Source organism: Tauraco erythrolophus, chromosome 4, assembly GCF_009769465.1.
Source record: "Tauraco erythrolophus isolate bTauEry1 chromosome 4, bTauEry1.pri, whole genome shotgun sequence".
Lineage (NCBI taxonomy): Eukaryota > Metazoa > Chordata > Aves > Musophagiformes > Musophagidae > Tauraco > Tauraco erythrolophus.
The window spans coordinates 39,524,090-39,552,041 of record NC_141468.1 but is presented as its reverse complement, the minus strand read 5'-3'; the positions used below and the strand labels follow the sequence as shown (position 1 = coordinate 39,552,041).

General features: G+C 38.4%; 1 protein-coding gene across 1 annotated transcript; it reads right to left on the bottom strand.

The window, feature by feature from the left end:
* Positions 1-7: 7 nt before the first annotated feature.
* TBK1 (TANK binding kinase 1) lies at positions 8-27,836 on the bottom strand. Its single transcript, XM_086609945.1, is given in 26 exon segments — positions 8-945; positions 1,662-1,733; positions 2,069-2,175; positions 2,281-2,368; positions 6,571-6,666; positions 6,757-6,858; positions 9,481-9,520; positions 9,878-9,954; positions 10,077-10,198; positions 11,069-11,147; positions 13,474-13,575; positions 13,980-14,071; positions 15,170-15,228; positions 17,392-17,463; positions 17,466-17,587; positions 19,115-19,227; positions 19,229-19,295; positions 21,056-21,163; positions 23,107-23,184; positions 23,186-23,268; positions 24,088-24,173; positions 24,176-24,209; positions 24,211-24,269; positions 24,852-24,981; positions 25,770-25,910; positions 27,721-27,836. Coding segments are annotated over 26 exon segments (2,268 nt in total). The 5' UTR covers positions 27,808-27,836; the 3' UTR covers positions 8-893.
* Between the last annotated feature and the right edge of the window lie 116 nt (positions 27,837-27,952).

The window sequence follows — 27,952 nt, the reverse complement described above, 5'->3', positions numbered from 1 at the left end:
TTCCGATACCACTGAGGCATGATGCTATCTGGTCTACTAATGGCCCACAAATTCTCCTAATACCAATTTTCAACCTTTTTTTTAAAAATTACACCTGCAAACAGGATTCTGGAAAAGCTGTTTTCTTATGGTGGTAAGCAACAAGATTTCAGGACATTCTGAAAGTGCTGTACTCTGAAAAAGGAACTTTTACATTCAATTTTAACAACCTGGAGTGCAAAACTTCCATACACAGAGCCGTCAAATGACTACAGACAACATGTCACCAAATATGGAGAGGAACTTAAAAAAAATATTGTGAATTTGTTTTCTCAAGTAGAAGTGAACTTACAGTTTTGATGTGAAGGAAAGAGAAACGTGTTTCCACTCGGTCCTACCTGCGCTTTTAGTGCCTATTCACGCTTGCTTAAAAAAAACCCTCATTTAAAACAGTCATCGTGTTCTGTGATGGATGATCAGAGTCTTTCAGCTAGACTCCAAAATACTAGTGGTGGTAAAAGGAAATCCAAAACACCCTTTAAAAACTATTCATAATGTTAAGAGTTCTGCAAGTCCTCTTGCAAGAAAGACTAAGTTGCATCCTGAAAAAGGGGCAATGTTCAAAGCAAACAAATGTCAATTTCATCAACAATGCTTTTACCTTTAGGACTTCATCAGAGATCCTCCAAGGGGCTAAATTCCCTGCCAGGAATAATTCTAGCCTAACATTGACCAAAAAAAGATATATATTTCTTTTATATTTACATATTATACATATGTACATTTTTTTAATACTACAGTTGTAGAGGGAAAAGAACCCTGGATACAGATTTATTATCTGCCTTTAAACGTCTCAACGGTTATTTTCTTTCCCTTTGAAAAAATTTACAAGTCCTCTTCAGGTCCTTTGAAAACTAGATACAGTCCATGTTCCGCAGGCCACCATCCATAGTCAAAGCACCAAATCTAAAATGAAAAAACAGTGTATTCTTACATGATTGACTAGATTGTAGAATCAATCCTTAATTCAGTATAATTTATTTATGGGTTTTTCCTTTCCCTTGCCACATGCCAACACACACATTCGTATCTCACTTTTGTATGTGAAAAGAAGATACAAGAAAAGATACTATGATCCAAGTATGGGACTAGGGGTGGGGAACAAAACCAAACCAATTCAGCCTGAAGTCACGCTCAGCTCTACCAGCAATTTACCCTGAAGCTTTCAGAAGATCATTATTTTTATATGTTTTATCACCATTGTAAGAAAAAAAGCAAAGTCAGTCTGTATGTGATAGTGTCAATATGCTCTCAGGATTGTAAGAAATAGGTTGGCCTCTTTCTCGTCACTTTATTTAAGCAATCTGAAACGGCAAAATCATTCATTCAGATTGGTATAATTCCACTGTTGTTAAAAATTATGTCTAAAAGTGAGGAGTCAAAAGACACCACTGGATTGCTCCAAAAGTATTGTGTTTCAATTCAGAATTAATCTGTCTGTGCAACAGATATTTTTATTAGCTAAACATAACTAACATGAAACAAAAATGCCACAATTGCTATGTCAGAATGATCTTACAGTAATGTTTCAAAGTTTTGAATACTTTTTTTTTGTTACACCAACTGTATCTACAAAATGTACCAAAATAAGCCTGTTCCCAGTATGCCAAACAAATGCTTGCCTTTCCAAAATATGATTGTTCTCAGCCAGCTCTTTAACAACCCCTTCCATTTCTTCCTTTAGTTTCTTCATACTGTAGTAACAAGAAGCAAAAGAAAGGTTACAGTTTTTATAGTGACAGTTATCTGCTATGATCACTCACCACCACAAAGCTTTCAGCAACTTGTCATTACAGGCAAAATAAGGGACAGAGACAGGCTGGTTATTTACTGGAAGTGAGATGATATATTAGTGTTGTCCCTTACTTGCTTCCAAATGTATACCACCACTTTAGCCATGTAGTTTTTTCTGCAATATAAAATTCTTGGTCTTAATACAGGAATCACTAAGTCAACCATTTTTATTTTTTCCAATTCACCTGTACAACAGGTATAGAATATTACATCAATCCAGTTAAGAAATTCTTACCCAAGAGTCATTTCCACTAATGTGTTTGAGCTTGGATAAACTGTGTTCATTGTATGTTTCATCCCACTGGAGGCTGCAAACATTTTCTGAGGCAGAGCATCTTGTAACTGTAATAGATAAAAAGGAAATGCGAGTTACAATACAAGTTGTCATACGTATCTTGATGTCCACCTTTAAATTTCCGTTGCTATGATGCCTCATAAAATCCTGACAGTGGTGAGGCGGCTGATATTCCCCAAGTTGAGATCATCATGGCAAGTTTTGTATTGACACGACCTATCGTTCCCTGATTTGTTCCACCTTCTTAGATGTATTATGCTTTCATAATAAACTCTCAAAAGGAAGAATTATCTATTTGTTATGTTTGTATATATCCTAAGGCAACCTAATCAATAAATTATTTTGGTAGTGCTACTAAAATAAAAACAAATAACAAGTAAAATGCTGCTCTCCACCACTCCTTATTGCTTTTACACCTATCACGTGCTTTTCTTTCATTTATATTTCCTTTATAAAAAATAATAGTTTCACTCCATGAAAATGCTCTCATTCTCTCAATTTTGAGGTAATTCTGATAAATTTGCATCCTGCAGAGTTGCTGTCCAAATTTTAACAAAACACTTTCTTTTGTGTCACCAGCAGCATTAGCTTAGCATGTATCCTTAAGCATGTATTCCCTAGTCTTGAATATGGGAGTAGTGGTTTTATGGGAAGAATGTTGAAGGGATCGGGGGCCCAAGTAATATTCTCTTCTATCATACCGACTCTGGGACAAGACACGGGATGGAAAACAAAGATCGAGGATTTAAATAATTGGCTACATAAGTGGTGTGAGGAACACAACCTAGGCTTCTTTAACCACGGGCTGACCTTAATGCCAGATCTTCTATCCAAGGATGGGGCGGGTTTGTCTCCACGGGGGAAAAGGCTGCTTGCTACAGAACTAGCTGGGATTGTCAACAGGGCTTTAAACTAGATGTGAAGGGGGTGGGGGGTATTGTCAGACTTAGAGGATTAACAGCCGAGGACGGCCCTCCAGTGTCTGATGAAAGGAGTGTAGGCAGGTGCCTTCGGCCTGCTGCCTCAGTGATAGTAGGGGGTGATATGTGTAGTCAGGAGCAACACACAAGTTGCCTAGAGGTAAAAGAGAATCCCAAAAATAACAGCTCAGGTAATAAAACTTCCCCCCCTAGGGGTGCAGTGGGCTCGAAAGCCCAACTTACGTGCTTCTATACGAACGCACGCAGTATGGGCAATAAACAAGAGGAACTGGAAGCTCTTGTTATCTGGGGAAACTATGACATAGTTGCCATCACTGAAACATGGTGAGATGACTTGTATAACTGGAGTGCTACCATGGATGGCTACAAGCTCTTCAGGAGGGATAGGAGAGGTAGAAGGGGTGGTGGAGTTGCCCTGTATGTAAGGGAAGGTCTAAACTGTTTAGAGTTAAATGTTGGGGATGACCTAGTAGAATGTCTGTGGGTGAAAATCAAAGGGGGGCCTATGAAGGCGGATATTGTAGTGGGAATCTGCTACAGGCCACCCTATCAGGACAGTGAGACTGATGAGCTATTCTTTAAACACCTGGGGGAAGTCTCGCGCTCACTAGCCCTTGTCCTTATGGGTGACTTTAACCTACCTGATGTCTGTTGGAAGTATAACATGGCAGTCAGGAAACAGTCTAGGGCGGTTCCTGCAGAGTGTGGAGGACAACTTCCTCTCACAACTGGTCAGTGAACCGACTAGAGAAGGTGCTCCCCTAGACCTGCTGTTTGTGAACAGAGAAGGTCTTGTGGGAGATGTGAAGGTTGGAGGACGCCTGGGGCATAGTGACCACGAGATAATAGGATTCTCAATTCTAGGGGAAGTTAGGAGGGGGAACACTAAAACGGCCAAGCTGGACTTTGGGAGAGCTGACTTTGGGCTGTTTAGAAGTCTGGTTAACAAAGTCCAATGGGAGACAGCTCTCAAGGGTAAGGGGGCGCAGGAGGGATGGTTACTATTCAAAAAGGAAATTCTGGAGGCACAGGAGCGAGCTGTCCCTGTGTGCCAGAAGTCGAGCCGCCGGGGTAGAAAACCAGCTTGGATGACAAAGGAGATTTGGGAACATCTCAAAAGAAAAAGGGATGTCTATAAGTCTTGGAAGAATGGGCAGGCATCCAGGAATCAATACAGGGAGGAAGTTAGGACATGTAGGGAGATAATCAGGGGGGCAAAAGCCCAATTGGAACTTAGACTAGCCAGCTCCGTAAGGGACAACAAAAAGTCTTTCTATAAATATATTAATAACAAAAGGAGGGCTAAAGATCACCTCCAGCCCCTACTGGACTCAGGGGGTACGTTAGTCACTAGGGATGAGGACAAGGCTGAGGTCCTTAATGCCTTCTTTGCCTCAGTCTTTAATAACAAGGTCAGTAGTTCCCAGGTGAGCTGGCCTTTGGTGTCTGAGTGCGGGGAGGGAGAGCAAATTGAAGCTCCTGTGATCCAAGAGGAACGGGTCAAGGATCTGCTCCTTCGGCTGGATGCCCACAAGTCTATGGGGCCTGATGGTATCCACCCAAGAGTCCTGAGAGAGCTGGCGGTTGTCATTGCCAAACCCCTGTCCATTATCTTTGGGCAGTCTTGGCTCACTGGGGAAGTTCCGCTGGACTGGAGGCGGGCGGATGTTACCCCCATTTACAAAAAAGGGCGGAAGGAGGATCCGGGGAACTACAGGCCTGTCAGTTTGACCTCGGTGACGGGCAAAGTCATGGAACAGGTTATCTTGAGTGCTATTAATGAGCACATACAGGTTAACCGGGTGATCAGGCCCAGTCAACATGGGTTTATGAACGGCAGGTCTTGCCAATCAAACCTGATCACCTTCTATGACAGGGTGACCCGCCTGGTTGACGAGGGAAGGGCTGTGGATGTAGTTTTCCTAGACCTCAGTAAAGCCTTTGATACAGTTTCTCATAGTGTTCTGGTGGAGAAACTGGTAACTGCTGGCCTGGATAGGCACACCCTCCTTTGGGTTAAAAACTGGCTGGATGGCCGGGCCCAAAGAGTGGTGGTAAATGGGGCTAAATCCGGCTGGAGGCCGGTCACCAGTGGGGTTCCCCAGGGCTCAGTGCTGGGTCCAGTTCTGTTTAACATCTTTATCAATGACCTGGATGAGGGGATTGAATGTACCCTCAGTAAATTTGCGGACGACACCAAGCTGGGAGGCTGTGTCGATCTGCTCGAGGGTAGGGAGGCCCTTCAGAGGGATTTGAACAGACTGGATCGTTGGGCTGAGGCCAATGGCATGAGCTTTAATAAGGTCAAGTGCAGAGTCCTTCACTTGGGGTATAAAAACCCCAAGCATCACTATAGGCTCGGGGAAGAGTGGCTGGAGAGCTGCCTGGCGGAGAAGGACCTGGGAGTCTTGGTTGACTACCAGCTTGATATGAGCCAGCAGTGTGCCCAGGTGGCCAAAAAGGCCAATGGGATACTGGCGTGTATCAAGAATAGTGTGACCAGCAGGAGCAGGGAAGTGATCCTGCCCCTGTACTCGGCACTGGTGAGGCCACACCTGGAATATTGTGTCCAGTTTTGGGCCCCTCGCTTTAAGAGAGATATTGAGCTCCTGGAGCGGGTCCAAAGAAGGGCGACTGAACTGGTCAAGGGGCTGGAAAATAAAACTTATGAGGAGCGGCTGAGGGAGTTGGGGCTGTTTAGCCTGGAGAAGAGGAGGCTGAGGGGAGACCTGATTACAGCCTACAAATACTTGAGAAGGGATGGTGGGGAGGTGGGGGAAGGGCTCTTTACATTAGTGTTGGGTGATAGAACAAGAGGAAATGGGTATAAGCTTAGTCAGGGGAGATTCAGGTTGGATGTTAGGAAGTATTTCTTCTCTGAAAGGGTTGTCAGCCACTGGAATAGGCTGCCCAGGGAGGTGGTTGAGTCCCCATCCCTGGATGTGTTTAAGAATAGGGTGGATGAACTACTTGAAGATATGGTTTAATGGGGATTAGGGATGGTTGGACTCGATGATCTCTAAGGTCTTTTCCAACCTAGAAATCTATGAAATCTATGAATCTATGCTTCATAAGAGTATTATAATAATCCTTCAGATTATTATCTGGTGTTCCGATACCATTATGGTAACAGTTACACAGAACACTTCTCAATAAACAACATTCATTTGCACAGACTTTTTTTGGGGAAAGCTAACACTACCAAAAAAGCCCCAAACCAACCCCACCAAAAAAAACCCCAAAACAACCCACCCCCGAAAAAACAAACCCCAAAATCAAGTCAGGATTCAAAAAATCACACCACTCCCTATGCCACTCTGACATCAGCAATTAAGCTACTATATATATATATATGTATAATATATATAAGACTACATCCATGCAGGTCTATATTTTAATATGACTGCATTAATGTAAGACTCACTATAAACAACACTATTAAACAACATGGAGTAGTCTTTTATCCATGCAAACGCTTTACATAATTTTGAAGCATTCTACCTCATTATATAATCCTGGTATTTGGATACCTCTTCTTCAATATCAAAACACTGGTTGGTGAGAGCCAGTAACTGCTTCCTTATGTGAAGCATTTTCCTAAAAGAAAATAAGTTTTCTTTTAAGAGCTTCCTTTTATAAAAATGGGGCAGTGAACATTACCAAATATTAAAGAAATCATTAGCTTGCCTTGTCCAGTCCTCAGCCTTGTCCAAAAAAGTATCGTACTTGCTAACACATTCATCTTTGAACAGCGCTATGGCTTTTGTAGCATGCAAATACAGCTTCTGCCTGCAACACAGAAACAACCGCAACAGTCTTATACTGTTTTCAAAACCCTCTTCCTCTAATTTACTTTCTGAGATTTGGAGAAAAGGTATGTGGACTTAAAATCCCGTCAGCCAGCTTTATTCATGCTGTTGTAATGGATGAGAAATCAACACACTGCATGAACTGACAGCTTATGTTTCAAAAATATTCCCTAGCAGGGAGAAAAAAAAAAAGTACTTGAAATATTTAGTCACAATTATTTGTATACAAACAAACTGTCAAATGTCGTCTCCGAGTTGGTATTTATCTGAGCAGGTATATTTAAGGAAAAGGGATTCTAAATGGAAAGGACAGAAACCGTTATTGTTTCTTATTTGCTTTCTGCAGACATTTGGAACTTCCAGTATATATGAATAATCCTTGTAGCTAATATACATGCAAGAAAAAAAAAACACCTGGATTTTTGTGACAGCTTAAATTTATGACAAGAGAAAAGCAAGCAGATAAGGACAGGAAAGCAAACCAAAATGCAATTCTGGTTAGTGTTGCAGACAGTAATCCCAGTGTAACTGCCTTACCATGCTATGCATTTCATCAGTAAGAGAAACTAAGATACTGGGATACTACAGTAACACCTGCTTCTGTATTTCATTAAGTCTTGTGTGATAGCTATTGGTTAATCAAATTCTGGCTGGAGCGTAGCTGGATTGTCATCAGGCATGCATACCTATCATTCAACCAGAAAAAAATTGGAATTGAGTGCTGCTCCCTTGTCTATCTAGCCGTAAATACTACAAAGGCCAGTCTCTGTTGCTAACGGCATAAAGTTCTTAATACAAATCACTGCCATTTCTCTCTAGGGTGAATCAAGTAAAATAAGATGTAGTTAGGATCTCAAAGATACCAGAATAATCCCAGGAGAGACTCGTGGTAGAAAAATATACCAGTATTCAAAACTATGAACATGAAGCCTATTTATTTAAAGTTACTCACATATTAATACAAGAACACAGTTTGCGTAGCAGAAAAAGCCCTAAAATTTCTTTAGTCTGTCCAAGGCAGTGCAGTTTTAAAACGAGGTATAAATTGCATCCCAACGTTTGCCTGTTTTCCAACCATATCCTTAAGAACACATGACTGGAAATTATCACTCACATTGTATCTTATACATTAAGTTCAGTCTCTCGCTGTCACAGAGCAATGACGTGCCCAAGTCACCTTCAGTGTATCAAGATCTGCTTTACAGGTTTCCTGCCACTACTGTCCTTTCTCTTAAGGCACACCCCCTCAGCAGTTACCCTATTTAGCTTTTGCTATGGGAAAATCAAGGGGCATGGTTGTGAGAATACCAGTACTCGTGTTAGCCTCCTATCCGTAATTGTCAGTGAAGACACACTAGTGGTAGCAACAGCCAAGAATTTTTAGAAAATTATGGAAGCAGTCTCTAAATTGACAATGGCACTCAGCAAAGTCTAGGAAATCAACTCAACTGACCAGTCACTAGGCGAATCTTATAGCAGCTTTCCAGTACCTAAAGGGGGCCTACAGGAAAGCTGGAGAGGGACTTTTTACAAGAGTGTGTAGTGATAGTACATGGGGCAATGGATTTAAACTGAAAGAGGGCAGATTTAGGTAAGATATAAGAAAGAAATTCTTTACATTGAGGGTGGTGAGGTACTGGAACAGGTTGCCCAGAGAAGTTGTGGATGCCCCATCCCTGGAGGTGTTCAAGGCCAGGCTGGATGAGGCTTTGGGCAACCTGGTGTAGTGGAGGATTTCTCTGCCCATGGCAGGGGGGTTGGAACTAGATGATCTTTGAGGTCCCTTCCAACCCTAACCATTCTATGATTCTATGAATAACTTAATTACTTAAACACAAGTGTCTAGCATCATTTGAGATGCCCTGCTTCCGACTCTCCATCCAGAAAGGTGTGTTTCCCATTTGTCTTGTGTCCTACCTCTCGGCACATCTCAGATACCTTAAGGAAATTTAAATAGTATCAGACATCTGCGCATAGGGAACTGAAGTGATCCTGAGACAAGTATGGCAGCATGAGCAGAGCAGCTGTTTACAGTTGCTCAAGAATTAGGTCAGTAGAGTCAGTGGAGCCTAATGGGAGTCTAGACACCCAGGTTACACACAGACAACTCAATGTGGCCACCTCTCTTAAGGGACAATTTTAAACAGGCACAGAGAACTGCATTAAAATTTATTTTGCATGCTGTATTTCCTGGAAGATTAAATCATTCTAGAATTTCATTCAGCTAGCCCATATTTTAATCATCTGTAGAAGATGATTTCTGCCTTACAAAGTCACTTTACTCTTACTGAGGGCTTTTTCCTCCCTAAAAAAATGGGGAAAAAAATAATACTTCTTGTAAGACAGTTATGCCCAGATAATGAAGTATTTCACATCTACATTTAGAAGGTCTATTAGTGAAGAAACTCCACTGCCACAAAGCACCTCATTATCACAAGCTGGCACCCCTATGTGTTTAAGATATTTAAAGGATTTTTTTACAAAGCAATCCTAAAGAGGTTGTAATTTACAATAAAAATCAACAGAAGAGGTTATTGGCAAGAGCACCTGAAGGACCTGAAAGCAATCCACGGTATTTCCCAAAGGTAACTTCAAAACTTACTTGTCAAACTTGTGAATTTGTTCTTCATTATAAGGAAGCCCTAGGATCAGAGCAGATGACAGGTATTACCAGTTTAATTCTGTTAGCTTTGTTTATGTAAAAGTCCACTAAGTTTACCCATTTCTTATATGGTTTCCTTATCCTATTCTGATAGGTAAGAATGGTCATTTACTTTTTTTCTTCTCCTCTCCAGTCTTGCAATTCACATTTATGAGATGAATAGTGGTGTTTCATGCATATGGGCTTTAAGATGGCTTCTCGCTAAGACAGACCTACAGACATATTCGGTGTTGCTGACCAACTCTCCATTCCTACAACAAATATCCTAGTGGAACAAGGACTGATCTGTCCTTTACATTACAGTTCACGTTAAAAGTGAATCAAACAAGTTACTTACTTCGTTCTGCTCTGTCTTTTTTGAACTGGTAATAAATATCTGTGATGGAACATAGCAGCACCTGCAGCCTTTCCGGACTAGAGTGACAAAAGGAAGAAAATGAGATGTATTATATATAAACTGAAGTACCTATTAAGGAGTTTACTACAACTCATTATAGAATTCAATACACATTAAAACAATTAATAGAGTTACTCACTTTCTGTCTTTTGGATGCATGCCTTCCTGATTTGCCCAGGTGTCAGCCAATAAACCACCAGGAGAAAGTTTGGTTTTGATATCTTGAAGACTAGTTTCTATTGTGCCCTGAGAGCTGGAGAGCTATATAAGAGCAAGAAAGTTCAATCTTACAGCTGGGTAAACTGAAAAATTACTTGAGGCTGAAAACAGACTGAGCGCATTAATGCTATAGACCTGTTTGTTTCACTGATCTTCATTAAAGAAATATGCCCAATTATCTGCCTAGGCTTTGCTAAAAGCAGATAAAACATGGTATTATTAAAGAAAGAATCATCTTTGATGCTGACGTTTCTGTTAGTTAATATTTATTTTATTTCCGCAATAAGCTTCTACCTTTTATATTCCCTATTTACTTCTACACTTGCTCTTTTGGTTTGTTAAGAATTTGTACAACGACTATCCACATAATTAATACCTTTCATTCTCCACAGTTCATAGCACCTTCAAAATAAAAATCCACTAATCATTTTTTGCTTTTAGAATGGAGAACTTTATACCTGCTCCCAGGATGCCAGTGTGTAAAGTTATTTTCAATTTTTCCTTACTTGTCTGGAAACATGATGCAAATTTCAAAGCAGATCACTCTGAAGTGTGTTTGTGTATGCATCGTTTTAGAAAGCCAACAAAGTAGTTCAAGATTCTTTAAGGAAAGGAAAAAAAACCTTCCAAGTATTTCGTGGTTATAATTTTTTGCTTGAGTATTTTAGAAAGTGAGAATGTATTTTCAGGAACAACTACTTATTTTCACTACACTGGGCTAATAAAAGGATTTACTCTGTTTTCAGGAAGATAGCCACATCTCAGTATGGGCATTTTAACAACCTTTGACAGTCTAGAAATGACTTTGAAAGTTCAGAGTTTTATTCACAGAAAAACATGCATTATCATGTGTTTGGCCTTTTCTTTAGAAACACCATTTTGAGAATAACATAGGCTTCATAAGATACTTACACGTAACAGTTTTGTGTGTATCTCTGAAATTTCATCCACTTCTGATGCTTCCAAGTTGATCTGCATCAAATTCTCATATCTGACCACAAAAAAAAAACATAGTTAAAAAAGAAAATAAACAAGCAGTGAATACACTCAAGATATTCTTTAAGTCTAGAGCATAACAATAACTACCTTTTCTTTTATATGAAATACTGTATTTGTCAAGCAGCAACCATGAAACACTGACAACCTTAAGTGGTCATTAACAATGGAAACGTTTTAGTTAAAAATTCCTTGAATTTTTTCCTACATGTGAATTGTTAAAAAGAAGTTCAAAACTTCCATTCCTGACTTATTTATTCTATTCTCATAATTTGTACTCAACAGGCAGTGGAAAACTATTTCCTCTCATCAAATCATTTTTAAAAGGTTATAAAACTAAAGTTACTTAAAGTAGTCAATGACACACAACAAACTAATGCTCCAGTGCACCAGGATGCTTTTCTGTGGAAACTTATTGGAAAGGCTGCATTACCAAAACCTTGGATTGGTTGATTACCAAAACCTTAAAGGCTGGGTTAGTAGCACCATCTGTTCATATTGACACTGACCATAGCTCAAATGCCAAATAAAATCTTTGGGGACGATATTTTTCCTGTTGAGTCTCAGGTACATTTTATTTTTAAAAATATAAAAAACAGCTCAGCTGCTTTCCAAAAATACATGCTTTGTTCAAGTTCAATACTTTGTTTGCCTTTTCAAATAAAAACTTTGCATTGTCATGCTTTGAAGCATAGCCTTGAAAAGGGAGGGCAAACAAGAGGACATGTCCTTTGCTAACTCCATAAAAGCCCTCTGAAGTCAAATAAACTGAAAATCCTGCACCTTCGTAAAAGCTGAAAGACCATGTGCAAACACACATCAAACTTCTGTTCACGTGAGAACTACTCCAGTTCACAAGTGAACATAACTTTTTCAAATTGCTGCTCTGAGATACTGCTGAATGCACTAGAGTCACCAATCAGAACCTACAGTGGGTTCTCCTGAGCTGTAAGTAGCTTTTCCTGAGCTGTAAGTGGCTTTTTTTCTGTGGGGACCCAGCAGAATGCAGGAAGAAGCTAAGTGAACCAAATACAGAGTGAACAAGAACCAGTCATGCAACTAGTGTAAACTGGCTTGAAGAAGAGTTTGGATTACAGCCCTGATGATTTGTATCTAGGCTACACAGGTTTCACTGTTGGGTGGTTTTTGTTTTTGTTTTTTTTTTAAGCCAGTATCTTAAAGTCCAGATACGTCAATTTGTACATGTTTGGCATGCACACAGCAATTCTCTCAAATCCTCAGGTATCCATAATTACTACACACACGCTGTTCAATTTGTACACACATGGTGGCTCCAACATGGCTTAAGTCTATTCTTAAGTCTACTCTGCAAACCCAATGGCTCTACACACGTGCAGTAATCATCTTGTGGGCATCTGCATTTCAGAGCAGCCTGGAAGCAAGTTTAGAGGATCCTGTGACCAAGACAGGCAGAAGAGTCTGACCACTGGAAAACCTTTGCTTCCTTGGAATGGAAGACAAGAGAAATAAGTGTCTTCCCTGGTCTTTGAAACTTGGAAGTCTCCTGCGCTAAAGATAACCAGTCTTTAGTTGCTCCTTATTCTTTAAAACTGACAAGATTTATAAAGTGCTCTAAAAAACTGTCTAATATACAGATCCAATAGGTCCATATGGGCAACAGTGAGATAGTGTGATGCAGACCTCTGCCATTTGCCTTAAACAAATAAACAAAAATAACATAATAGTCAGGCACTTGAAAAAATGACAGAAGCAGAATTTCCTGTGCAGTTTACTTTTGGCACCCCCATGTGCACACACTGTGATCTAGTGATACCCTAATGCAGCTTTGTTCTTTGGTTAGTTTGCTTTTTTTGTTGTTTGGGGTTTGTTTTGCAGCTGCTCTATGTTATATTTCAACATAGAATTCCTTCCATGCAGAAAACGCTATGGTCTTAAAGCTGTGAAAGGGGCAGTGTTTAAAGTCATCCTTAATAAACACACACAAGCAAACTCAGTGACAAAAGCACTAAAGCACTAATGAAAGGGCAGCCACTCGATTCTTTGTCCAGGCTTTACCACAGCTTCTAGAGTCAACAATAGCAAATGAGCTGAGTCAGAGAAGAAAGGAGAAAAAGAACACATATAATTACTATTCAATAGTAATTACTTGTTCCTACTAGGTTAACAAGCAAAATTAACACTAATCTGCTTACGTTATGTCACTGCCATCAGCAAATCCATGCTGATTCAAATTTAATTTTTATATGCAAAAGCCCTGTAAATAAACATAACTTAGAATACCACTGTCATTAAAGATGATAATGAAAAAACAATGCTTTCAGTGTAGTGCTTCTACTCACATTTTCTCAGCTTTCTCAATGTTTCTGCTGCAGAAATCCAGCCTGATGACAACCTCTGTCTTTTTATGAACCATTTCATTGTAATCATCCTTGATTATTTCACTAAAAAAGTGAAGCATTAGTCTATAACAAAAGTATTCAACTGCTATTCCACCAGCAATCAGTAATACAATAATATACCCACAGTAATAACTGCTAGTAAGAATTGCAGTTAGAGATGCATTAGTATAACTCTCTATCTTGTGCAAGCTGCTTAATTGTACCTGCATGTTACCAGAGGTTAGAAAAAAATGAATGGCAAATACCTAAACCTATTACCAGAAAAAATGATTTTTGTTTCCTTAATGACAGAAAGCAGGAAAAAATTCAGGAAGGCCTATTCATATTCAAGCAGTAAAGGAAACCTCCCAAGGTACTGGAAGATCACAGAATTATGTATTAATAATTAAGACGTATCTCAATTAATAATAAAAAAAAAGCACAATGAAATTCAATCAATTGCTTACATTAGCCATCGTATTCCTTTTCGCATCAGCTCCTGGTAAAGTAGCAAAGAATTGGCGACTCTACAGGCATAACATACAATACCGGTTACTGCCTGGTGGAAAAAACAAACAACATTAGCACTAATCTGGCATTCTCCTCAACAGTTGTTTTGAGTCAATTAATCAGAACGAAGGAAGAGAGATTAATAAAAGAAAGAGCAACAGAAAGATATTAGTTTAAAATGCATAACTTTGCCCAAACTTTAATCAGAAGATAACCAAACACTCATTATGGAGGCAGAGCTAAACATGGTAGTGAACTTTTCCAGTTATGTTGAATACCTGTTAAGGATGAAAATAAGGCTCTTATAAACAAAAATGACACCATTCACTCCCAAGATTTACTTTGATTCTGGAAAGTCACAAGTACATTTCTTCAGTAGTTTAGGAATTAAACACTTTCATTAAAAGAAGCTTCACCTAATTCCACTTACAAGTTTGCTGCATTATTTAGATTATGAACAAAGTTTCAGGAATGATAATTTACACTATGTAAAATAATTAATATAAACTGATGACTTTCTGTTTATTAATTTTAATGACTTCTGGTATTCAAAGAGACATATGCTTTCAGGACTACCATGTCTGAATAGAAGGCTCGCCAGCAGCCAGTATTTTATAGGCATAGTATAGACGGTGGTCATAAAGTCAAAGCGTGGCAATGCACACGGTCAGTAGTTTTAGGAAAATGACCAAAAGAATGAAACATCCTCTACTTGTTTCCCACAGATTCTGAAAACTTGCAAGAAAGGCAACAGAAATTCCACTCTCTTGCAGAGTCCTAGAGATTCCTCTCTATTGAGAGAAAGATCAAAGTTAGTTTTCTTATGTTAAGAAAGAAGGCTGTTTTTTTTTGTTTTTAAAAATATATTAAATAAACAGCAAAGATAAACAATATACAAATATAAACAAACACAAACTTAACGAATACAAATATTTGGTTTTTAAAAATATGCAAACATATTTGGTATAGAAATTATGGCTTTAATATACTTTTGGAGCCCTTGTTAACAAATATGTTTCTGTCAATCAGAATCCTTGCTAGCATATTAAAAATAGTTTATTAACATAATTCATCTGAAAATCAAGTAGTTTTCATTTCAGTATCATTATCTCAGATAGGTATATAAATTAAAATCAAAATTACTCACTTTAGCCATAATGGCATCCCCGTCCAAATCATAACGTTGATGTACTTTAGGAAGTAAAACTGAAACAGAAAACATACATCTGTGTTTTCTTATTTTTCCATAAGACACTTTCAAAAGTTTAGTACAATAACAGATACACTAGTGTATGTTCTAGAAATTGTTATTACTAAAACTCAACACCACAAATGAGTCAGAAGTCAGGAATGTAAAAAGTATCCCACTTTGTTCCACTACTTAGAACACCTCTATACAGAACCGCGTTACTGGATATCACCCAGCTCAGTATCTACTCCCACAGTTGCCAACAGCAGAAGCCTGGGGAAGTACACAAGAACAGGGCAAAAATCTAATTCCCTCTCAGATTCTCCCAGCTTCCAACAATATGTGGTTCAAGAACTTCCAGAGATACGGTGAAACTTGTGTTTAATAAAGCCTTGATAGGTGTTTTTTTTTTTTCTGTTAATTTAGTGGAAGCTTTCTGAAATACCTTCAGCATTCACATCCTCCAGGAAAAGTCTGCAGCCTAAGTATGCTTTGTGTGATGGAAGTATCTCATATGCAGGTTCAAAAACAGCCACATGACAACTGAATTTGGTATTTCATGGTTCTGCTAGTAGATGAGAAGTAACAATCCTTATGCAGCTTCTGCCTGGTGCTCAGATGCCTATGAAAATTGCACAGCCTTCCTCCTCTTCTGCTCCCCATCACCTCTTTGTCAGCTGAAAATTTCTAGTCTATTCCATCAGTCCTTTCACCATCCTTGTTGATTTTCTCAGAACATGTTTTTAGAGCTTCTATATCCAATGGAAAGAGTGAGGAAGAGGGCCTAGACCTGTCCAGAAACTGAAGGTCAAAGCAAAGGCATGTAGCAAGTCCATGCATAGGGACTACAATGTTTTAGGTTGTTTTTCCTCCCTCCATTGAACATTCTTAACTTTCCACTTGCTGTTTAGACTGCTACAAAGCACTGAGCAGATCTTTTCATAGAGTTACCTAATAAAACTACAAGATCTTTTTCCTGAATGGCAATGCAGAATCCTTCCTTAAGTTCAGACTGTTTCCCCTCCCCTCCCTGTACACTGTTTTTACGTGTATCTACACGGATTTTCATCTAAACCTGTTACTGCCAAGCTTTTCAATATCGTGGTTCTCGTGCATACCTCCAAAACCAGGCTTTGTCTTAAACGCTTCAAATAATTTGGTATCTTCAGCAAACTGTCCTTCACTTTCTGTCCAGATTCACTTTGGAACACGCTGCACGGCACAGATGTCATGCAGGTCTCACTAGCGATCCCTCTCCACTGAGAAAGCCAACCATTTATTCCTGTTCTTCAACTCTATGTTTGCCCACATGGCAGACGGTTCCCTCGTATCTCATGGCTGCTTAGTTTCATCGAGAGTCTTAAGGGGCAAGACTTCACCAAGCAGCTTTTTAAAACCCAGGGTAGCCTCTACAAGCTGAATCTCCTGTTTGCATGACTCCTTCAGAAAGCTCTGACACAATATAAAAGCCCTCTTAGTCCTTCCAAACAGCTCACCTACCCACACTCTTCAGCACCTCTGTGTGAGTGCCAGCTGGCCCGAGCAGTCAGTATGCAGGACATACTGACAAAAATAACACTGATCTTTCAAATGGAGGCATGTCCTCCACCTCATCTCGTATAAAAAAGGGCTCTGGCACAGGGCCCACTATAAGTCTCTCAACGATAAGTAGAAAAGCAAAAAATTTAATTTCTTTTTTTTTTTCCTGTTATGGCATTAACTTATCGTCTAAGCAAAGGTAAGCTGTTAAGATCTCCTCTGTTAATGGAAAGACTAACCACATTCATGAAAAATTAAAAAAAAAAATATTTGAATTTCCACTTAGTGAGTAACATAACAAAAGAACCAGCTTTGAATTACATTCTATAATGTTCCTTTCTACTTTTTAAAAGGGTCATGCTTCAAAAAATTTCAGAACTCCATATGCACCACTACATCTTAACACACAAATGTTCAGGTTCACAGTACTAGGAACATTATGAGCAGCTACTGTTTCTGTAAAATATGCTGGATACTCAGGACTTTTGAAAAAAACTGGACTGCATACTTAGAACTTCAGGTATCAAAGAGGAAAATTTTCAAACTCTATTTCTAAGACTAATAGACATAAAATGATAATTAAACAACCGAAATTATTTAGAAAGGATAGCTGTAAGAAAGGGGAAATTACTTTCATATACCTTCTTCATAGATTAATCCGACAATGTTCACAGCCTCCCTGCTTACTACAAAGATAGGATTCTCCTCAGTGTTCTGGGGAAGTGCTGCGCCAATCTGCCAGGCTCTAGTATTAAACGCCGACCTTCATATATCAGTTCTTGATTCTGAGATGATATTTTTGTCTGTTTGTAGACCAACTCATGAAATATAGCAGCTCTATAATACAAACAATACATTCAGTAGTAGTTAGACTCACTACAATATTTCAACAATTCAGATTTTGTAGTACTTAAATAAAAATCCCTTTTACTTCTGATTAATTAAGAACTGGTTTTACACATAAAGCATTTGATTTATAAGCAGAACAAAAAGCAGCACACTGCCTAAGGCTCCAGGTTGCTCTGTTACAAAAATAAATGCTATTTCCTGCAAATATTAAACTTCCTTTTCTACCTCTGATTTTCCACTAAAGCACATCCCTGTAAACCAACTTGCTTTGGCCTGAACCCTTAAGGTCAGTAAAAACAGGCAACACCCAGTGAGAGGAAGGAAGCATACTTCAGTTTTCTCAGGCAAACCCATTTCTTCAAAGGAGATGGACGGTCTCTCCAAGAGAAAAGTCTGGTGTTCTACATGTTAAAATGCACACACCTTAAACTCAGCCTCTAAACTTTCAGACAGCCCAATTATCTCCTAAAACAGCAGTGATAAGGAAGATCAAAGACACTTTGGTATTTTATTTTCAGCAATCAACACATACAAGCCATAAGAATTTATAACAACCTCTCCTCTCCCTCTGTCCCCTCCACAAATAATCAACAAACAAACAAAATTTCCAACAAGAAAAAAACCTTAAGCACACTAACAGGAAGGACCAATTTGCCCTCCTGTGCAGCACTAGTACGCTGCCTCTTCTTAATACTACAACTAGTATATAAATAATGATAAAGGTAAATAATAATAAAATAAATTTTAAAAACAAAGTATAAATAGTAGTTTGAGCTACAAGCAAGATTTCCCATGTGAAAAAGTATTTGGGCTTTCTCAAAATGGAAATGACAGAATAGAAAAGAAAATTGGAAAAGGCTAGAACTGTATTTACACATTTGATAAAATAACTGTATCTGTTCACATATCAGAGAAAAGCACATGCTCTGTATTATCTGTAATAAGGCAGACAAAACGGCACTTACTTTTGTATCAAACTGTAAACCAGACATTACAGCTTTTCACATCAGCACTTAATGACCGTAAAGTGAACTCTATATAACTCAGGATCCTAAATTGTACCATGTACAACTTGAGAATCCCTGTGAAAGTTTTATGACACAGATGATGTGCGCGTTTGTATTCTAGAGGACAAGATAAGAAAAGCGAGAGTTGAACAGGGTCTCTGGAAAAACTACTTGGTAAGTATGTAATATATACCAATGTGGGATGAGTTGGTATCCATTAAAAACATAGATACATTGTAACATGTCAAGGATTAAGTCTGTGTTCTGTCACTGATGAAGACCAAGTTTAAAATCCGTTGATTTGACCTTCAATGATTTTATTTTTAGTTGAAATATTTTACGGTCAACATGCTCCTCTGCACTGTGACTACACAGGAGAATTACAAGCTTTCACTTCCTCAGATAAACCGCAAGGAAAGGCTACTGAACTTGTAACACTGGTGATCTGAGGTCACGGTACTGTTTGACTCAGTAACAGCAAAGCAATGAAAATGGAGAGAATGCTTACGTATTATAACTGTGAATATAAACTTTGTGCAAGGTCATCTGCTGTAATGAAAAGATGTGGATTATCATTCGGTGTAGTATGTCACTCGTCTCTGCAAAGAACTGGTCAAAACCCCCAGCATTTTTCCTGGTCTCCTTCAAGAATATTCGCCAGGACAGGTGTGAGCAGCACTTGCAGACCCCTAGAGGACACCAAGAAGAGATATGACAACTTAGATCTACTCAGATCTTTTCGCCTTGTAACCAATCGCAATACTTCATTTGGCTTGTCTCATGGATGCAAATCTATTATCCCTTGAAGAATACTCCCGTGCTTTCTCCCTCTACTGAACCAACAAAATGTTCAATAGTAACGCCCATTGTTTTTCATTAATACACATACTTTATCTCTTCAAGGCTCAACCATCGAATATATTTGCCTTGGTATTGGACAAATTTCATAAGGATTGGGAAAACGGAAGTCTACATTGCAGAGCTAAGGTCACCTTCTATCCACTGCTGGGCAGTAGTCTTTTACCCAGCCCACCCCACACCTTACCAGTTTATCAGTCTGAAGGAAGCTACTGCCATTTATGGTCTGCTGGCTGAGCTGCTTGCCTGAGCACACTACATTGCTTTCAACCAAAATCAGCTGGGTCAGCAAAGACTCATTATGTAAATTGTCAGCACTAACAGAATTCGTCCTGATGGAGATGGGGCTAAATAAGTACTCCACACATGCAGCTCAATGGCTGCAAAGAAAAGTGCAACTGTTGCCTTACAGTCATCACTGTTCTAGGAGAAAGGCCAGCTTAAATTTCTTGTATTTCTACTTTAAGAATCTGAATGCAAGGAACTTTATGGGATCCTGCTCCTGTCTTATCATGAGCAACTTCTTCAAACTTTTAACAATATGTGCACGTCAAACCTGGACGCAGCAGTAGGACTGGTAACGTTTTGAAGTAAGCTCCAGAGGCTTATGAGCACACCAACAGCCCCTGTGAGATCAGTGGGCGCTGTGCTCAAACTCGCTTTAGTACTAAACTTGCAACAGTAAATACGGTTTAAATGCTACTTGAAAGTATTACTGTAAACAGATGTTTAATGAAAGAATCCGCTTCCTTTATTATTTTAAAGCACTTCAATTATATGAAATAGGCAGAGGAAACAACTGAGCAGTGTCATGAAAAATATATATAAATTGCAAGTTCTGCACGCTATAAACTAATGAATTTATATAAACCAGACTTTCACTCTACATCGCTTATGGATCTATGTATTTGGCTTTCTGAAAAGTTTGTTTCTAGAGTCTGTTCACAGAACAATTTGCTTCTCCCTTTACTATGAAAGAGTAGTAATTTTCAAGTACTGAAATCGTCTTTGGAAGATACACATGTAAATGGGTTATGGGAGGTGTTTTTAAGATCATATTGAGATTAGATCTTCAATGGCTCTTCCTACTGAGTATTATGATGACACATGAAGCAAAATATGATGATAAAAAATTTAAAAGATACTAGAGAATGTTAATGTGCTAATGTGAATTGTTTTCTGGCAAAAATGCAAGTGTCCTGAACTGTCTTTTCTTGTAATTTCCTTCCTACCACCTAATCTTTGTAGTGTTTGAATTCATATTCTTCCAAGAAACGGGGGCCATCAATTCAAAGTTTATTAAATCTTCATACTCCTTCCTAAGGGTGGAGAAAATATAGTAATAATCTTCTTCTACTCATACCACTTCAGATTCTCAGGTGCTCATTTGTAATTAGCAGTCATAAAACTACTTGGAAGACAGGAAGAAAAAACACTTGATACCTAATAGAGGACTGTATCGATGTACTGAAGATTTCAAAGGAAACAACTGCAACAGTCAGATCTCTGTTCCAAAGACCCAGTCCTGGGAGAATAACTGAAAAGCCCAATCAAGAAGCATTAACACACTTTTTGAGAAGTTCAAACTTACTTTGAAAGACTACAAGAAACAGGCATCTCCCGGCTCCACTCAATTGGTCCGTTTTCTGCTTTTTGTATTCCAGAAATAGCACCAGAAGGCTTTCCTGTGATATTTATACCTGCAACACATTACAAAAATAATAGACATCAACTACTACCTCTTGTAGATACATAGGTCTAGTCACTAATCCTCAAAGGGTTATCAATAACATAAATCTAAACAATAGATTGGCTTAAATTTGTAGGTGGTGCAATAATTGGGAATCTTCACTTACAAGCTGACAAAGAATGGTGCTAAAAATAGCAAACGATGAAAAGGAAACACTTCGGGCTATGTTGGAGACGTAATTTTGTCTCCCTCGGATTTGGGAAAAATTTAGAAAATATTTCAGGCATCACTGAAGGAAGCTGAAGTTTTTTTACAAGTGTTAATTGAAGTCAGATTTCCAAGGCAGTTCAATTTAGGCGGCATTAACATGACCAATTTCTAGCATGTTCCATGGCAAGAGATGGCACTTAGCCACCACAGTCACTTGGGGATAACGAAGGAACAGGAGGTGGGCTGACAAATTACTTTAATGTGGAAACATCTAGCAATTTGGATACAATTTAGCAGTGGTCTAACATCATACTGAACAGGTTAGTACTTCTCAAATTTCTCATGAAACGAATCAGGGGCGATAGGCTTTCTGCAACAGAAAGTTTCAGTTTCGCTATCTTTGAAGGACAAGGAACACAAGTTCCTTGCTTATCTCACAAGCAGATACAACAACAAGAATGCCTGTGAGACAATCACAGGATGGGCAGTTCCTTAAACTAAGAAAATTGGAGTCAGCTTTGCAAGGAGTGCCAGAACAGAGATGTATTAGAGTTCCCAAGTACCACCTCAATTTATTTTTCAAATGCAACACACAGAACAATAACAAAATAGAACTAGACTAAGATGAAACAGGAATCAACTCCAACTGGCACGTCCTAGACACAACTTCGGTTTCCCATTCAGGAGCTACCCTTGTATCTTCAGCCACAGTCCATGACTCTGCTACTCAAAAACTGTCAGTCTCATGGGTAGTGCATGCATTTCAAGACTGCCTGGGAAGACAATCATTTAAAGGATGACAAAAATTTGCAGCACTGAAAACCCATTTCAGAATACCGTAACTTTGCCTGAATATCAAGTTACATACACCACACTGCAACAGACCAGCCTAGTGCCATGGTGAAGGAAAGACGTGTGGAAAAACATCCATATTTGGGGGGAGCTCTGATGCTCAATTCTGGTCTTAAGGTGCCACACAGTAAATCCTTGTCAAAGCAGAGTGTTTTGTACTGGTTTTGACTGGGACAGAGTTAATTTTCTTCATAGTAGTTATGTGGTGCTGTCTTTTGGATTTGTGACCAAAACAGTGTTGGTAATACAGGATGGTTTAGCCATTGCTGAGCAGTGCTTACACAGAGACAAGGCCTTTTCTACATCTCTCACTGCCTGCCAGTGAGTAGGCTGGGGATGGGCAACAAGCTGGAAAGGGGCACACCGAGGACAGCTGACCCCAAGGATATTGCCTATCATACAACATCATGCTCAGCAATAAAATCCGAGGGGGAAAATTGCCAGGCTGGCAGTTGCTCAAGGACTAACTGGGCATCAGTTGGCTGGTGGTGTGCAACTGGGTGGGAGTTTTTTTGGCATCACTTGTTTTTTCTTGGTTTTGTTTTCCTTTGAGTTTAGGGGTGGTGGCGGTGGTGGGTTGCTGGGGGGTTTTTGTTTCGTTTTTTTTTTGGTTGTTGTTTTTTTTTACTTATTAAACTGTCTTTACCTCAACCCACGAGTTTTCGCACTTTTACCCTCCCTATTCTCTTCCTCATCTCACTGCAGGAAGTGAGCAAACAGCTGTGCGGTGCTAGCTGCCTATTGGGGCTAAACCACAAAGTTAAGAATGTTTTTCCTTAAAAATTTTCAGTATTTTAATGTTTACTATATGTGTGTAGGATTTCTTGATAAAAAGCATTTAATGGACTGACTTAATTGATGAACAGGTAAAATTCTCCTTCTAAATTACCTACATCACTTCCTTGTTTCTACGAGGTCCTTCAAAAGGTCGGAAAGGCAAACTCCCTGTTGCAGCATGGTAAAGGTCACCCCTATGCTCACAGATCAACTCTTGCTCCATACTTTTTCTGATGCTCTTTCCGCAAAACTGCTCGCTCATACATATCAGGATGCTTAAAGAGAAAAAAAACAGGAAAACAGAAGTTAGAATTGCTTTATGAACAATATAAAGAACAAACACCCAATCTATCATTTCACAGGAAGGTAATTTGTCATTCTAAACTTTCAGCTCTTTAATAAAAAAAAACAAAGTTAGCTTGTATCATAGAACGTGCTTAGTTATTCTGACAGAATATTATGAAAGTGTTCCTAGGTATGACAGCCACTTTTATTCAAGATTTGCAAAATATTTTTAAATTTATCTAAAGATTGACTACTAGAATAAAACACCACTAAAGAAGAGGAGAAAGACAGTATTCTTCCAGATGATTCTGAAATAACAGAAACCAAATTGGAAAAAGATCCATAGCAGAGGAGAATATCAGTTAAAACAATACAGCGGGAAAACATGGCAGGAAGAAAGTTATGCCTGAGATGCTTGTATTGATGCTTCTCTGCCTGCCTCTCTCTGGTTAACAAAGATGTCAAGTGAATCTTAACGACCCCTAACATCACCCAAGTAGCTTAAATACAAACAGAAAAATATCTACCAAGATAAAGGCAAAGACATTCATAACTAAATACTGACGTTCTTCCTTTCACACAAGGCAAAAGTGGAAGTTGGACATGGAAATTCTTTAAAGGCTATTGTGCTCAGATCAGCAGAACTGGCATGACTCAAGGTGAAAAAGGTGGAAAGTTATAAAAACAATTTTAATACAAAGGTTTAACTACTATTCCCAACAGTCTGACCTTCACCTATTCAACTCTCCTACAAAGGGCCCTAGGCTTCAAACATTTCTTCAACAGAAAGTGAAATCATATGAGCTTACTAAATACTCTTCTGTGCCATAGAGAGAAACAAATTGTTCGTCATCTTCGAGTTCTCTTGCAGCACCAAAGTCTGTAAGTTTGTAACAGATTGACCATCTTCACCGATAACGCGCATTATATATGCCTGGTTTGATGTCACGGTGCACTATTCCATTCTCCCGGAGATGATTCATCCCAGCCACTTAAATTAAAAAAATATAAAAATACAGAATTTAGGTATGCATCTTGACACAGACTACACAAGCACTGAATTGTAAATGAGGCTAGGAAGGCACACGTGTTTACTTTCTCATTGGGAAACAGGAACAAGAGGGGATACTCAATTAACAAAAAGATCAGGACCAGAGAGCATTCTAAGCATTTTTGCCTTTTTCCTTTCAAACAGCTAAATTACGATATTTTTTTCTCTGAGCAACATTAAAGTAATGGAGGAAAATTTTGAAACAGGCAGGCACAGGTAAACCTCATTATTTTTCTAGTTTAGCCTTTTGAGATTAATTATCACCACTAATGAGTTCAACACGTGAGAAATATCTTGAAAACAAACAAACAAGAATTATAGCAACACTTTAAACAGAAATGGCTGCTGAATGCAGCTATCTATACCAATATAGGCATAAATAAAAGATGTGACTTCATATGACCATATTAATTGTTAAATTAGTTGACAGTCATTCAAATTCCTTGCTGTTTCAAGATAAACAAAACAAGTATGAGTTAATTTCAGTCAACAAATTAGACTAAAGGGCAAAAGTCTACATACCCACATCTCTCAAAACAATTAAGAACTCAGACTCTGGCAAACCAAAGGCATTAGATGGCTCCTCTAAAACTGTATATAAACTCCCACATGGACAAAATTCCATAACTAGTACTTTGTGTCTAGTTGTTGTCTGAAAAAAAAAAAATTAAAAAGGTAAGTCTGTGACTACTGTGAAAACAATGTCAGAAATTATATATAACCAAAAGATCATACTTTGAAAAAAAGAAAAATAAAATGTGTAGCTAGATCATAAATCCCATTCTGGCAATCTTCAAAAGAAGTGCAGGTCAATTTTTGTGTTGTTTCATGTATTCTAAATTGGAGAGGGGAAAAAATTAAAAAAGCCTCAAGTTCTAGGCACTTAGAGGGTTGACAGCAGTACTGATAGGTGGACAAATGAGAAACTACAGCACAGAAGAGCAGAGAACAGCAATAGTCCTTCTTTCCTCTTTGCTAATCTCAGCGTCTGGGTCATTTCAACTGATCAGTCTCAGTTTCAGTACAACTACTACAATTCATACTAACATACAGTTCTTCATATCCTACATCATTATTTTAGTTGGTTGCAAAGCAAAAGCATAAAATTGCCAGGATTACTGAAACACCTCCAACTATCAGTATGTATTAAATATTCATACACATAGATAGCTTAAAATCCTAATTCGAGACAAAGCTTAGGACAGCGGCTTCTTGAAATGCCTTGGAAGAATCATAACACGTGCCTGAACACAGAAAGCAAGCACATTCTATCAACGACAAAAAGAGAAAAACAAAACCAGTGGTGGTGGTTTAAATCATCATACATGTTACCATTCTTTAAAAATGTAACTTTATCCTCTATAGTTCAGGATAAAGCAAAAAGACAGTTACTGTGGTTACTACCACTCATCTCAGATCACAACTACAACAATTCATTACCTCTTCTTCGATAGCAAACAATTTGACAATGTTCTTATGATTCAGTTTCTTCAGTACTTCAAACTCTCGCATCTGAACATCCACAGGACGAAGGAAACTTATACTGTTAAATACTTTGACAGCATATAAATCCCCAGTTTTCTGTTCAAAACAAACAAACAAATTACAGATAAAACAGAAGCATAAGATTGTAAATGTACACATACCTACTATCCAAGCACTTTGAGATCTTCTGCTGTGCATACGAGCGTACCCAGATTAGAAATAGTTCAAATAGAAATTTGTGTTAAGGTGGAAATTAAAATTCTCCTTAAAAAATTATGTATATATTGGTTTAGGGTAATATAGACTAGAAGCAAACAGACTATCAGAATGGAAACTCAAGGTTAGCCCACAAAATCTAAGTGCTTTTGAAAAAAGAATAGTTAGCATAAGAAAGGCTACACACATTTAAGAATGACCCATAAACTTATCTGAAAAATAATTATTCACCAAGAGGTAAGCCACTTGCACAAATCAGTAAGAGACATCCACATACTACAGTTGAGAGTCTTGGCTTGCTTAAGTTAAGAGGCAACTTTGGAAGCTGAACATTGCTCTCTTTCTTTATTGTTCTGTTTATACTGGTAAAGCAGTATTTTGTTTTTTCAGAGAAGGCAGTGTTGAGCACTACATACCACTCATACAAAATCCTGAAGCAATTCAAACCCACAGAATAAGTGACAGGAGCACAGTCATGAGCTTAATCGGAGACTTAAGTTCTCAAGTGGGACTAAGCCCCAACATGCTCAGGCACCCACAACACCAGCTGAGAGTGCAACTCCTGTCCCTCTTAGGTCAAAATACCTCCCTGTGTGCACTCTAGAAATAAGCTTAGATTAGCAGTCTTGTGTGAGACAGATTCTTTCTAAGGACAAAACCTTCCTGTGCTTATACTAGGTGTGTGTTGTACAACACACTCAAGTGCACTACTAGGACCCAGGTGAAAGTCTTCTCCCATCGACAATGAGCTGCAGGTCATGCTCTCAGACTAGTAACGGTGACGAGAAATGCAACCATGAAACCATAAGCTTTACAGGGGAATCATTGTGTGCTGAAATTCACTCCCTCAGAAAAGACATGAACTGCTAAATTCAATTTATTGCGCAGTGTTGCTGCACAGCTAAACGTGGAACATAGAAAACATTGTAGCTTCATATTGATTTCATACAGACTGTCGTTACTAGAAGGAAACATTACTTTCATAACTAGGCTTATCTTCATTTTGTGAGATATTCTGTGAAATTCACGGGAACGGAATGACCTACACAAGTAAGGTCATTTTAGCCCCTCACTCAGGTTACAACATACACATCAGTATACCATTTACATGGCAAAACTGCTCAAAGATGTACAATTTTGTACTGATTACTCAAGGCATGTCACCAAGAAGATGGTGTCCTAGACACGTATGAAGCATTGACTTGCAGACAAAGATTAACAGTAACTTCATCTGATACGGTAATATATTAAGAATATTTCCCTTACAGTACAAAATCATAAAAGCACAAAAAATGGGGGAAAAAAACTCACAAAGAACAGAAAAAAAAACATGAAAAGAGAATTTAACAAAGATAAAACTAACATACAATGTAACAAAAACTGATACGACTTTTATTTGTATTTAAATTCTTAAGCAAGGAGTAGCTTTTTCCATAAAACTGAAGAACAGAGGAATGAAGAATTAATAACGGTTAATATTTTACAAGGAAAAATAATTAAATATTAAAACCAAATCCTCAGAAATAACTGTATAGAACTATTTCAATGGATGAATATTAAAAATTTAAAAATTAAGTATGAATAGTTACAAAGACATTTGCTTTAGGCCTAAATCTTGAACAGTTGATCTCATTACGCTACTCACATATGAAAAAGTTTCAATTTTACACATTAGTAATTTCCCACAAACCTTATGTCGTCCCCGGAAAACATTTGCAGTAGCTCCCTGTCCTAGAACGTCAGACAACAGCCAGAGGTAATTCGAAGTGCTCTGCATCTTTGCTCTTTGATTAGACAGTTTTCTTTTTCACCTTAAAAACAAAAGGTTAAATATATTGAATTATAATTTAGTAAAACACACGGAAAGGACTTATTTTAATTAGAAGGAAAAAAACAACCCAGCCACAGGTCCAAAGACATAT